Raw genomic sequence first — 14858 nt, 5'->3', positions numbered from 1 at the left:
ATGTGTCCTTCATCAGATCTATGACAAGATTGTTGCACTGAATCCATTAATTTATTTATCCTTTCCAAATGACAACAGACTGACAAACAGCCATAATGGAATGTAACAATGAGTCTGTAACATTTGGTTATGGGTCAGATGCCATTTCTATTATGCATCCCATTCTTCACAAGTTTTATAGCATGACTGAAAATCAGGTTCCACCTTTGGTATTGTAGGCACTATATAAATCTATTGCCACCATACTGCAGTCTAAAATGATCTCAGTTGTTTTCTTTTTGCTTCCCTCCCTAACACACACACTCCAAAAGATATGTCATATAATCTTCTTTGTAGTCATTTTGAAAAGCTGTATTGAAAACCTGAAATGTAGCTAGCTGGAGTTTCCAGTTTAGGGAAGATCATAAGTATAGGCACAGTGGGTCAGTCCAATGGTCCATCTGGACCAGTATTATGTCTTCCAATAGTAGAAAATGACAGATGCTTCAAAGAGACTGAACAGAATGGGGCAATTATCAAGTGATCCACCCTCTTTCATCAGGCCCCAGAATCTGGCAATCAGAACTTTTGAGCTTAACACCCATTTTTCTTAAGGCTTTGATACACACTGCAGCAATGTGCAACCCAAGATGGGGAATTCTGTAACATATTTGGTTGCACACTAACATGTCCATGTAGACTAGGCAACACCATCATGGTCTACAAGGCCATAGACATGTAGGAGTCTACACCCATTGAATTTTCAAAAGACTTAAGCTCTACGTATCTAAGCCACTTATGAAAAAGAGATTTAGAGATCCAAGGACAATGTTTCAAAGGTATTTAGGTACCTAAAGATGCAAATAGGTTCATGTAGGGTTTTCAGCAGTATCTACACAGACTGGGCACATAACTCCCATGAAACTAGTGGGAATACACCAGCTTATCTCAATGCAAATGACCAACCCTCCAAGGTGCTGAGTTACGTCTTCTCCCATTACAGATGCTGGCCCTCAGCACACTGTAACAGACACCCAGCACTGTCTGGAATTGAGCCCAGCATTTTAAACAATGAGTACAACTTTCTAATGCCTGTTAGATGGGTAAGTTTAGCTTTAAAAACAACAAGTCCTGTGGCACCTTATAGACTGACAGATATTTTGGAGCATAAGCTTTCGTGGGCAAAGACCAGCTTCATTAGATTTAAAGTAAAAAATGTAACTGAGACCAGAATCTGTCCTTACAGTTTTTAAGAAACAGAATCTTTCAGGATTATAACCCAATATTTCTTGTCTAATCCGTACTACCCAAGAATTAATTTTAAATAAAATGCACATACTGTGAATTATTGTAAAAGGATTTTTCTATGAGCTGTATGGTCTTCAAAACACTGCTAATAAAGATGAGTTAATAACACCACTAACCAGTATTAGTACATTCAAAAAATGACATATTTTAATCATTCATGGAGAGCAAACCTGGATGAACAAACATGTTCAACAGGTTAATCGATCTGCAATAGGCATCCATGTTCCTGACAAATTATATTTTATTTAAATTATAACCTGAAAGAGAGAGTTTCAGGAAGCAAAGTAAAATCATTGCAGTGCTATCCTTGAAACTAGTCAGTTTGCCAGCATTGCAAAGTACCAGTATATAAAGAATAAAATGGAGAAACCCAGTTCGTGTGTGTGCTCATAGTAATATACACAATGCACACATATGCATTTAAACACACACACACACTATATGTATTTATTATGTAATACACACAAGGTTGGGTAGGACAGCTTCAAACTATTACCCAGAAGCTTTCACTGTTTTAGCTAGACAGTCTGATAGTAAATTCGGTGTGCTCTCTAGGTAATCAGAGTCAACTACAATACATATTTTTGGATTCATGCCTGCCGTAGAAGACAGCCTACTATACTGTACTGCTGGTGAAGTTTAGCTGAAATGTGCCTGCTGTTACTCCAGTCATTATTGACAAAACCTGGGAAAGACAACATGACACAGGTTCAGCTGGTGTAATCTAGCAGTAAAATCACAAGGCTGTCACTGCCACTCATTTTTACAAATGAACAGATATCTAAGTAACCATCCCCAGCAGAAAACTCAAGCTGCTTAAATCCCACAGGAAAAGCCCATGCCATTTCATCTAATTTATCATCTTCCTTGACCTTCACAAGGCAAAGCATTCTAATTCTGCCACCAGTGTAACTTACCTCAACCAACTTGTTGGCATGTTCACGGAAAACTTGAGCATATTCCTTCACTTCCTTCTCATTCCCACTCTTTGCAGCCTCAATAAGAACCAGCAATGGAACATTGGTCTCGAGGAATGAATCAGATATATGATCCATCACTGCCTTTCGTAGCTGTGTTAAAAGAAAGTGGAGCAGTAAGTAACAGAACATTTATTGATACACATTTTCAGCATTTTGACAAAGCTGAGTAAATTTATCAAATCTCAATCTTGTACAACTCTTTTGGGACTGTATTTATAGATTTGGACCATTTTTTTAATTATTTCTAGGAATGCATGGTAGCATTTAAATGACTGTAATTAAAGGCTTGGTTCTGCCATATTCACTTACTCAAGCTATTCCACTGACTTACATGGGGATAAGAAGGTGCACAACCATTACACCAAAGGGACTACAAGTCATTTGCAGCTGCTAGGTACTCAACACTTTAAAATGTCATGTCAGGATACTTAGGCTGAGTCTACATTGTAAAATTATTTCAAAATAACAGCTGTTACTTCAAAACAACTAACCTAGAATCTACACAATGCAACTGCTATTTTGAAATAAATTTGAAATAGCAGCCGTCTCATTTCAAAATTGGTAAACCTCATCTCACGAAGAATATCACCTGTGAAATAAATGCTGTTAAGACAGGGAATAGTGCCTATTTCAAAATAAGCCATAGTGTGTTCAATGGCTCTGCTTTGAAATAGGGTTTTAGGTGTTTAAACGATGTATTTTAAAACAGCTAAGTGTTATTTTGAAGTGCTTTTTTGAATGTAACAGGTTATTTCAAAATAAGCTATTTTGGAATAGCTATTCAGCTGTGTATACATGTTCCTCCCTTTCAGAAGAGACATGCAATGGGGCACTAATTTGCACATCGAATGCCTCATTTGCATAATGCCAGCCACTTGCTGTTCTAAAAGTTCTGTTTTCGGGGAAAAAAAACCCATTCAGACAGGTTTCCTTGAAAAACAAACCCCATTTTCGAAAGATCCTTTCTTCCTATTTTGTTTCAGGAAGAAGGGATCCTTCAAAAATGGGCTTTGTTTTTGAAGGAACCCCATCTACATGGATGTTTTTCTTCTGTAAATCTGCACTTCAGTCGCATTTTTCAATTGGCTGAATTTGCATGCCCTGTTGAAAAGGGAGAGGCTGTATAGACACAGCTTTCCAGAATAGCTTATTTTGGAATAAGGCTGCTATGTAGACATACCCTTACTTAGGACCCTAAATGTCAATTTAAAAAATACTGGCGAGTCTATTTGCAGACCTCATGTAAAGTTTTGCATTCAGTATTACACTTACCACATGCACAATGTTTCATTTTTATTACCCAATAACTAGGATGGACAATCTGAAAACTTTTCCTTGGGTTTCATTCTCAGGATTAACAAGTGTATGTGAAATTTATTCCTAATGAAAAATACTCAAAAGATTGAAGATTAAACACCTTCTCCTCCATTAAAAAATGCACAGATATTTGGGGGGGAAAACCCCACTACTCTAACGGCGATGCTACAAACTTACTCTCAGCGGCTCTGCAAACTACTAACCAATGTCAAACTTTCCAAGAATCTGTACAATGCTCCCAAAATATGAGTGAAATCTTAAATAATTCTTCTTGGAGATGAGTCTGCTCTATAGCAGATATATTTTAGCATATTTCCTTAAGCTTTGGGGTATAATTGTTATTAAAAATGAAAAATTGCTAATTCAAAGCCACCAGGCTGGTAGCCATGTAGCCTGGAGGTCCAACCAGACTTTAATCTCATTAAGTCATACATCTTTTAGGTAGACTGAAGGTCAGTTAAGGTAATCATTCAATTTTGTAATCTACACTAGAAAGCCTTAACTAGCTGAGGTCCTATCAATACGCAAAATTGCACAGATAATTACTCTATTGCTAGCAGCAATAAAAGGATGATTCAGAACCCATGTGGAGTTCAGCATCATTGACGGTGTGCGGTTTTTCTTCAGAGTGAAAAACTAAACCAAAATACTGTTATTGGCCACACCGTCCATGACCTTGTATGAAAAATCCAAGCACCATTAACAAACCCGAACAGTTTCAAAGGCAGTGTAATATTTCCTCTGTAAAAATAATGACACAATAACACAAGCATTATTAGCAACAGATGAACAAAACTGAGGTATATTGCCCTGCCAACTACTTTCATGTGCTTCAACACAATTATTAAAACAATCTGTATATACATTTTAAAAAAATGGCAGGTTTTACCCAAGTAGCATGTTGTGATGCTGCCTTTCATATGGATGAGAGCTATCTCACTGTTTCCCTGTTCTCCTTTATCTGGGTCTTATATTTATATTGTAAGTTTTTTGGGGGCAGAGATTGACTTGTTCTGTGTTTTTATAGTGAGGTCCTGGTTCATGACTGGGGCTCCTAGTTTCTACTGCAATAATCAAACAAACAGAGTAACAAAGCTGTGAAAAATTAATATAAAAAACACATGAAAATGCAAAACAAAACAGCAGAAATGTAGTACTTTAAAGACTAACAAAACGACTTATTCAGAGATGAGCTTTCATGACACAGACTCAACTTCATCAGATCAATCTCGTTTCCAATACAGACTGGCATTTATAAGTAGAGAAGACCAAAAAAAAAATGCAATAAAAACTGACAAATCAAGTACATAGGACTGAAGGAGGGGGATGAGGGGAGAGTGGATGTTAAATGTCCTGCCTGAGATAACTACAAGCATGAAAGTAAGGGAAGCAGTCCTTGTAATGCATGGACTGCTTCCCTTCCTTTGATGCTCGTAATTATCTCAGGCAGGACATTTAACCTCCACCGCCCTCATCCCGATCGTTCAGTCCTATGTACTTGATTTGTGAGTTTTTAGTGCAATTTTTTTTTTGGTCTTCTCTACTTATAAATGCCAGTCTGTATTGGAAACAAGATTGATCTAATGAAGTGGGTCTGTCCCACAAAATCTCCTCACTGAGCAAATCATTTTGTTAGTCTTTCAAGTGCTACATTTCTGCAGTTTTGTTTTGTTGGAATACAGACTAACACGGCGACCTCTCTGTTACTATTCAGCATGAAAGTGCACTTGATACTGCAGAGCATCCCAAACCCTAACCTGCCTTTTGAGGCTGATGTGTCTCCAGTCATTATCAGACAGATTTTTAAAATGTATTTAGGTGCTTAAAGAAGCAGATCAGGGCTCAGTGGGAATTTCAGAACCATCTAGGTGCCTAACCCTCATTGTAACCTGGCTCAGTATTCCAGCCCAAATAGTTCAGATTCTCCTTAGCTGGGGCCTCTCAGTATGTCCCCTCCTTTTCCCAGAGTGGGAGGGTGGGGGCTTACTTGGTTTCTGTTGTGAGGCCACTGAACCATCTCCCATCTCCCTGCTAGTCAGCCAAAATTTGACCCAGGCTACTTCCTTTTCTCTCCTCTTCAAGTCTAGCACTGGTTGCAGGTAAAGTGGGACAAGGCTATTTAGGTCCAGAGGCTTTCCTTAAGACCCTCATTGATTTATATAGGGGTAACTGATTGTCTTAGCAAGATAGATTCAAATTGCTTAGCTTAGTTTGAGAAAGAGAAGATTAATGGTGACCTGATTAAAATCTACAAATACCTATATGGGGAATAAATACTCAATCTAGCAAAGAAAGATATAATGTAATCCAATGGCTGGAAATAGAAGATAGATCATTTCAGTTAGAATTAAAGTGTGAGTAATTAACCATTTGAACAATTTACCAAGGGCTGGCCATAACAAATTCTTCATTACTGGCCACTTTAACATCAAAATCAGCCTGTGGGCTGGATCTGATTTGCTAAGGTTATTATTGGATGTGCCTCCTACCTCTATGTTTGCCTGTGCCTCTGCACATTATGGACAAGCACAGCTCTCATTGGCCATGGAATACCACTTCTGGCCAGTAGGAGCACCAGTAAAGAGTGTTCCTCTCTGCACCACTTCCTGCCACTCCCATTGGCTGCAAACAGAGATCTGTAGCCAATGAGAGGTGTGATTGCTCAATACCCGTGGAGACACAGGTAAATATAGCAGTGGCATCCCGCCAGGGACCACCATGTTTTTATTGCCCACCTCTGAACTATGATCATCTGCTGCCATATCACATTAAAACTGCAAAAAATTCTATAAATACACAATTAATTTTCATTGGTAGTGTTAAGTATATCTATTCTTAAAATGCACATTTCATATCAATGGAAGTGTAGATAATCAGACAAGTAATTTGACCTTACTACTGTGAATACAGAATTTATTTCTATCATAATTAACATCCAGAGGCACAAAAACTGAACTGTGTTATCTTTCTGCATCGAGGTGGATTTGATAAACTGAGTGAGGATTTATTAAATTATATTTATGTGCCATTTTTCACAGATGTCAGTGCATGATTTCTAGAACCTTATGTAAAGAGGCATTGTAGTTTTTTGTATAAATTCATTATCTGAATTTTGATATGCCTTTGCATGGAAGTTGAATTATACAGATAACAGTTTTTATATATGCAGGAAACCACAAGTTTAACTATCCATCAACACAGGCTATAAGGAATGACTTGACAAAATCATTTGTTAAATGTGACAGAGTAGGAACACATAAACCATTCGTTCAATAGCTTAAACAGGTGCATGACAAGGTAATATTAATGGCATAAGACAAGGCATTTAAAGGTATTAGCTCAGCGATACCAGTCTGTTGTATCCAATTAGGGCTATTTATCAATGTAAATAACTACTAGAAAAGCTAATCTTGTATTTTCCTCTAAGCACTGAAGCAAAGTCCAGCCAAAGCAATGGTTCATGAATGCAGAGTATTTGAAGTTGTGTATGGATGCCATTCTTTCACAAGGAAATTCAAAAGACCTGAATTTAAATGAGCATATAAAATGATAGCACAAAGAGAAATCTATAGGAAATTACTTAACAAAAGACGGTCAGATAAAATCCTTTGGAGCTTCCCTACTGCAGAAGCAAGTATTCTACTGTGTAATGTCATTTGGATTTGTCTTGTATGCATCTGAAATCTAGGCTCACTTCAAAATGAGGGTAGTTTTTATTAACTACAGGATGAAATACTACTTACTAATAGAGGGTGGGGTGTAAATGACAAACACTGTTATTAAACAGAATATGTTAAATGCACAGTTAATTAAATAAAAAAATATGCCAGACAAGTAGAGAAATGTGATGTGTACACAGAGCTTCCAAATATTCCTTTAAAGTCAGGAACTGTGTACCACAAGGCACATTTTATTTCCCACCTAATACAATTAATTTAGTCAGTTTATGGTGCACGAAGTAAGTTACTGTGGTTCGTAGCTGAGAACATATCTTCTGTTCTAAGCACTAGTGGGGTCTACTTTATCATTGTTGAGTCACAGCTCTAATTGCACATTCCAGAATGATGTTTTTCATTGCTGTATACAGTAATAATTTTAGAACCAAATACCTCTGTGCTACTTACAGTCATGTAGAGAATGAAATGTCTAATCCTAACACTAGAAGGCAATGCCACAGCAGGAGATTAATGGCTCTAACAGATTGTTAAATTTTATAAAGAGTAGCAGTATAAAGCTGTCTGGAAAAAAAAAGTTTACGAATCCTTTGTTCACAACGATATCACACAGCAAAAAAGAAGTGCATTCACAATTTCCTGATTAACACCACAACACATGCTGAAGCCTGCTCCAGCCACGTGGCATGGTAGTGTTCTGTAGCTGCAATTATGGATTGATTAATTGGCATAGATAAAAACAAATGTTTCAACTGCAGTTCAAGTAAAAATCAAGTATGTCTCCAGAAATGAATGGAACTGAATTTTCAGGTATGCTACAGTGATTGTAGTATATTCCTGTAGTACTTCATGTAACAGCAATTTAATTAAGTTGCATTTAAATTCTGAACTATGGTCACAGAAGAGGGTTTGTGTGAAACATGAACCACAGTCCTTCCCTATTGCTCTCCTCTCATTGCTTTCTGTGGCTGGTTCCTGGTGGCCAGGTAGCCTAGTGCACAGATGACAGATTGGGTGGGCAGAAACAAGGGGGCTATTGCCCACCTTCTGTGTCCCTGGTCCAGGAACCCTGAACCACTCTGTACTTAGTCCTTAAGTTTGTGGCATAGCCCCAATAGTCCTTATTCCCCTTAGCTGGGGTCTCTCAGTATATTCCCTCCTTTTCCCAGAGGGGCCGGGGGGCAGGGGGATTTACTTAGTGGTTCTTGCTGTGAGGCTGCTGACCCAGCTCCCACCTCCCTGTTAGTCAGCCAAAATTTGAGCCAGGCTACCTCCTTTTCTCTCCCCTTCAGGCCTAGAGTTGGTTGCAGGTAAAGTGGGGCAGGGCTATTTGGGTCGAGAGGCTTTCTTTAAGATCTGATATGCCAGGCCCTCCTTCCTTCACTCCCTCACACTTTATCTTCCTTTGCTAGCTGAGACACTCCAAAAGTGTTTGGAGAACACAATGGGATTCCTTTCTGGGCTAGTGACCATTCCATTTCAGAAAAAGATGTTCTTCCTCATTTGGGAGAGGAAGAGGGCCTCCAAAAGAAGTACTACATTCTTTCCAAATGAATTCAAAAGAGCACATTTTGTGTATGGACACTCCCCTTGTTCTTTTGGAAGAGGGCCTGATTTTCCAAAAGGACTTACTAGTGTAGACGTGGGCAAAGTTTTTTTTTTTCCAGAATAGCTTGTTTCAAAATAATGCTGTTACACACAAAATGCACTTCAAAATAGCCCTCAGCTATTTCAAAATAGAGCGTCTACACACAATACAGCCTATTTCGAAATACAGTCATTGGACGTATTATGGCTTATTTTGAAATAGGCTCTATTCCATGTCTACACAGGCCCTATTTCAAAATAAGCACTATTCCTCGTGGAATGAGGTTTAGGCATTTTGAAATAAGCCAACCATTATGGCTGTGTGTATGCTAGCAAGTTTTTTTGAAAGATTTTTCAAAAGAAGGGGGTCTTTTGAAAGATCCAGTGGAGCGTCTACACACAAAAAGTGTTCTTTCAAAAGTAAAACGAAAGAATGAGGCACTCCTGTCAAAATCACTGTTCCTTTCCATTTCAGGAAGAGTGCCCCCTTTCGAAAGCTTCTTTCAAAAGAAAATGTGTAGATGTTCCACAGATCCTTTCTTTTCAAAAGAGCAGTCCTAATGGGGCCTGATTTTTGGATCCCTGGCCCATTCTTTCAAAAGAGCAGGGGCTGTGTGGATGCATTCTTTCAAAAGAGGTTCTTTTCAAAGAGAACTTCCAAAAGGGCTTCTTTCAAAAGATCTCTGCAGTGTAGATGCTTTCAAACCAGAAGTTGCATTGTGTAGATGCTAGCAAAATTATTTTGCAATAATGGCTGTAATTCCAAAATAACTTTGCTGTGCAGAATCCTATTATTGGTTTCTAGAGAGGGTAGAAGGTTGTGACCACAGAGGAAGAAGTAATAGGATTTTGCAGAAGGCTTGGGAGGGGGCATGAAGGGGCAAGTGTCAAAAAATGACAGTGAGCATGCATGCCTGAGACAAGGATAGAGCAGCTGTCACTGGAGCAGGAGAAAGATGAGTCAAAGAGAAGGGTAACAGAGGAAAGAGAAAAGGCCCAAGGGGTAATAATTGCATTTCACTGACAGCTACAAGTCATGAAATGCCGTAATTCCCAAGGCAAAATGATGCACCATATATTGATCAAGTACGAAGCAGCACAGGGCTATAGGTATTTTATTTCTGTAATAATCACAAATGAAAATTAAAATTAGTGGTCAATATTAATACTGGCTAATTGTCTTTAGTGACTTGGTTACCTGTCCTAAGTGTTTGGATTATTGTGATCGTTCCCACAGTTAATATATGCAAATGCAAGAGATTGCTGTAAATTGGTAATTCCTAAAATTTTGGCCCATTGATCACCAAAGATTCACAGATCACATGCAGGGTGGTTTGTGGACAGCTGACTCGTCATCTCGTGTTACCCAGACTCTTAGTTTCCCACTGTAAAAAGTACATAAATGAGATAAAAATGACAGTACTCTTCAAAAGTCACTTTTCCCATCAGCAGCTTCTGCACACTGCCAACAGAAAGTTACTCACTCATGAAAGGGAAAGGAGCATCAGTCACAAATGGTGAGAGCATGGTCCATCAGGTACTTTCTGCTAACGGAAGATCAACTGTTGCCATCTTGTAATGTGCTCTCTTGAAAGGTTTCAGATTCACCTGACTGATTCTCCTTAGTTTGATCTCAGCCAGGGCAATGCCTAGACCCTCCCCTTCAATTAAATAAGTCAGCCCTTTACTTGCAGTTTCCCTCTCTCTTCTGGCTGTTTTCCTGAAGGCAGCCGGGGCAAGGTTGTCACCCCTTTGTTGTGCCAGGCCTTTCTGCCTTCTCTTTTTGTGTACTCCTCCTCACTTTTAGAGCAGAATTTGTTCCTCTATTGGTCACAGCGGTCGGTACCTGCTTTAATGACTGGCAGCTGTGGCAGCTGCATGGGGTTCTGGTCAAATTGATGCTTTGTAAACCAGAGAGACTCTGCTCTCGCTCCACTTCCATCTATGTGCAGTGTGGGAGTTGTAAACCCTGTAAATATCCATTTCCACAAGGACAAATTTTCATCTTAACTGTCAGACACCACTTCCCTGGACAGAAAAAAAATGGTGTTACAATGCAAATTTCCTACTTCCTGCTCTGTTCAAAAGGTGTATGGCTGGAGTTAGAGTTACCGTCTTATGATCCTCTGATTGCACCACATATAGCCATCAAAAAAGGAGCAGGATGCTTACCAGGTGTGGACTCATTCCCTAAGGTACACTATCATAGGCTCTCTTTTAACCTCTTGTTAGCCAACCACTTTTTCTCTCACTGAGTATATGTTCTCACAGGGAAAGTTTCCAGCTGATATATACAGTATCAGATATTCTTCTCCATGTATGTCTTGAGAAAAGACCATCCCTAGCCCTACCTCTAATGTGTTTGTAGTATGAACTCCTTTTCAAAGTTTTGCCTATGCAGCACTGTGTGTCTGCAGATCATGGACTTGAGATTTTGAAAGGTATTTTTGCAGATGTGTGTCCACAGCAGCTGTCTTGGGGAAGCATCCCTAGTTAGGTCAACTAATGGGGCTGGCAAAATGGGTTATAAATGAAACTTAGTACCCAGGTTAGCTTAGAAAGGCATGGGCTTGCCTTTTGGTCATGAGGTCTGGTATGCCTGTGAGGTATGAACTTTGTCCACTAATGAGTGGACCTCTCCTCCACTACATCTGTGTTCCAAGTACTGAACTCTTTCATCTCCTACCACACATGTGGCAGGGTTTGCTCTTAACCCAGTCTTTTCTTAGGGATGTGAATCCCAGTAGTTGATATAGATAGATCATCCAAGCATGCCACTGCATATTGACTGTGCAGCTGCAATAAGCAGTAGAGCCCTGAGTGGATACAAAATTTATATCTACATCCATAAAAATGAGCTGCAGATATCTGCACTGATGTCCATGGATGTGAATGCCTATTGATAGCTGCAAATTTGCAAAGTTCTAGATACAAAATTTGTATCCACAACTGCATCCATAACCACAAAAATGAGCTGCAGATTTCTGCATCCACATCCATGGATGCAGATGCCTGTGGATATGAAGAGGATAGACGTGGATTTTCAGGGATCTAGTAATCAAACCATCAACAACTGTAAAGTTGCCACTAATCTTTTTCCCAAAGTGCATAGCTTTAATTTGAAATAGGCCTAACAGTGCAGAAAAAAGCCATTTTCTTCCAGGAATCTGTTTAAAGGGCAAAGTGGGTATACTCTTAAGCAGCTGTAGTCTGCAGATATATGGCTTCCAGATATATGGTGGTGTAGTCCATTATGACAAGGATAAACTGATGTCTAGAGGTGGTCTGCTGCGGTCCTACAAGTTCTATTCCTCCTCTTTAAAAGACTGTCTCCACCCAGGGAAGCAATATTAGTGGAGCTGATAGGATACTTTTAGGGATTATTTTGGTATTCAGGACATGAAGCAAACAAATTCTTGATTTCCTTCAGCTACAGACTTCTCAGCAGGCAAGAAGTCTAGACTCTAGATTGTTTTTCCAATGATATGTCATACATTTTGTGTGTGTTAGATGCAGTAATTTGCTGTGATACACATAAGGCCATAGCAGTTGCGTCCCTATGTCATGTCTGCTTGTCTTGGTTTGTGCGATGTAACTAACAATATCCATTGTCTTCGTCCTCAGGTTTATTCTTTCTCACATTAAAAAAGATGGCATTAAACATTCAACATCTGCTACTCTGAAATTGCAGAAGTATGGTTGCTTATCACCTAAATACAGGACATTACTGGACTTAACACAAGTAGCTGGCTTGGTGAATAGTGAATTTTTAAGGGAACTTAGTGTATGGGAAATAATATCAGATCTACCCTACAGGGCTAAGTCATTTTTTGCATAGCACTCTGAAACTACCTCCTGATGTGATCACAGCAACACACAATAAAACTTAACTCTTTGAACCCCAAGACTATTGTGAGTTTCATAGCACATTCAGGATCCTATTGAAAAGTTGAGATAAACTGTGGCTACCGCACTCCTTGCCATGCAGAATTAATCTATTATGGTACTTAAATTCCAAATTAATTTTTTGTTCGGTTGATGGAAGAGTTACACACAACTACCTGTTATGGAAATAATTTTCTGAAATACAGCACCATATGTGCATCAGTAAACATTACGTGTAGCATAAATTAAACTGAGTCTTATAATTAGGCAGTAAGGAAATTACTGGAGACCTAAAAGAGTAAATCAGCAGTATTAAAACACTATCCGTTTCCTCTGAAGTACTCTCAAGTGTCATAAAGATTCAGTGTCACAGTGATAAACATCTCTAGAAGAAATGGATTTTGAGATAGACAACAAAAAGGCATGGAATTCAAATAAGCCTTTTATGCTCAAGTCCAATTTACCATTAAAATAAAGTTTAGAAACCATGTCCTTGCCTCTAACTTTGACAGCAGATATTTAGACATTTTGTGAAAGCACCTTTCGTAGACTAAGTGTATGCAGGAATAGCTTACTCTGGCGCTATTATTCCAAAATTAGCTATTCCAGAACAACACATCCATGCCACAGGGAAACCCCAAAGTAAGCAAAACTGATTCTGAAACAGTGTGTCCACACAAAATAGAGCCTATTTTGGATCAGAGGCTATAATCTGAGACACCATGGCTACATCTCCACTAGACCTGGAGGTTTGTTGACAAAACTTTTGGATCATCCACACACAGTATGTGTTTTGCCAACAGAAACTTGACAAGAAAACAGTGTAGCTCAATCTGCTTTTATGTGTAGACGTAATCTTTCGACGGAAGTCTTGTAGGAACACCTTTTCCGACAGCAAGTTCTGTAGACAGATGCTTTTGGTGTAGACGTGGCCCATGTCTACACAGCATCTTTATTTCATAATAAGCTATGTTGGAATATCTTATTTTGAAATAGGCCCTATTCCCTATGTACACAGCCCCTTTTTCAAAATAGGTATTCCTTGTACAGTGAGGTTTACCAAATTCAAAATAAGTAAACCAGTATTTCAATAATTGAGTTTCTGTGTGTATATGCTCACAAAGTTATTTCAAAATAACATACCTTATTTTGAAAAAACTTTGCTGTGTAGGCATACCCTAAGGCTATGTCTACACTAGAGTGATCTGTCAACAGAAGTTGCTGTTGGAAGAGATTTTCTGATAAAACATCTGTCGACAGAGAGCAGCCAGACTTCCTGGCCACTTTCCTGACAGAACAGCCAACTAAAAGCAGAGCAAGCAGGGTTGCCTGGTGGCCCAGAAGCCCTGTGTGTCAACAGAAGGACTCCAGAACATCCACACAGCATTTTTGTCAATGTATTATGTCAAGAAAGGTGTTCTGCTTCATGGGGCAGATGCAGAAGACTATCAACGAAAGTGCCAACTTCGGTCAATGATATATTGACAGAACACACTTTTAGCGTGGATGCTCCGTGAGTTTTGTTGACTAAACCAGGTTTTTCTTTTTTGACAAAACATTTTTAGGGTAGATGTAGCCTAAGTGTACTAATGGTTCTATTAAATAATAGAGGACAATAAAAGTTATTCAGGAAGTGCATGCCTTGTGAAAATCTCAAGCTTTCTGAATCTAATTCTACAAAGTGCCTCTAGGTCACAGGATCTTCAATGCTGGTGGTGTCAGTCAACGGTGAAAAAGGACATCTCTTCGTTGTGTTGTGCACTCATTCTCTGTACTGAGTAAATTCACCATCATATTCAGATTTCTATGCAATACCAACACATATTTAATAAATACTTTAGATGCAGTGATTTTATAAGGGTATACAAACAAACAAAAATAATAACCATACACACATACTAAACATTGAACATGAAATATGTATGCACCATTAGCAAAAGCAAGCATCTCTTTTTTCCCACCAATAGTGATTTTTACAGAAACAGCTTCATGATTTCTTCAACCAAGTGCAGTAGAGGAACTGCCATTGAAGAGATGATATATTAAGCCTGAAGGAGAAAGGTGAGGAGATGATAATGAGGAAAGGCTGATGCTGCTTTGGTTCACAGTCGTGTACATGTTGATTCAG

The 14858-nt window shown here is 38.9% G+C and overlaps 1 protein-coding gene across 4 annotated transcripts in view; it reads right to left on the bottom strand.

Moving 5' to 3' along the window:
• The window catches only part of CTNNA2 (catenin alpha 2), an 814165-nt gene that overhangs the window by 173205 nt on the left and 626102 nt on the right, over window positions 1-14858 (bottom strand). For all 4 annotated transcript variants that reach the window (XM_074992255.1, XM_074992258.1, XM_074992256.1 and 1 more), the window contains one exon: window positions 2205-2357. In XM_074992255.1, coding sequence (XP_074848356.1) covers window positions 2205-2357 — 153 coding nt within the window. The remainder of the gene's footprint in view (window positions 1-2204; window positions 2358-14858) is intronic.

This window comes from Carettochelys insculpta, chromosome 4 (assembly GCF_033958435.1).
Source record: "Carettochelys insculpta isolate YL-2023 chromosome 4, ASM3395843v1, whole genome shotgun sequence".
Lineage (NCBI taxonomy): Eukaryota > Metazoa > Chordata > Testudines > Carettochelyidae > Carettochelys > Carettochelys insculpta.
This window is presented reverse-complemented; position numbering and strand designations above follow the sequence as displayed.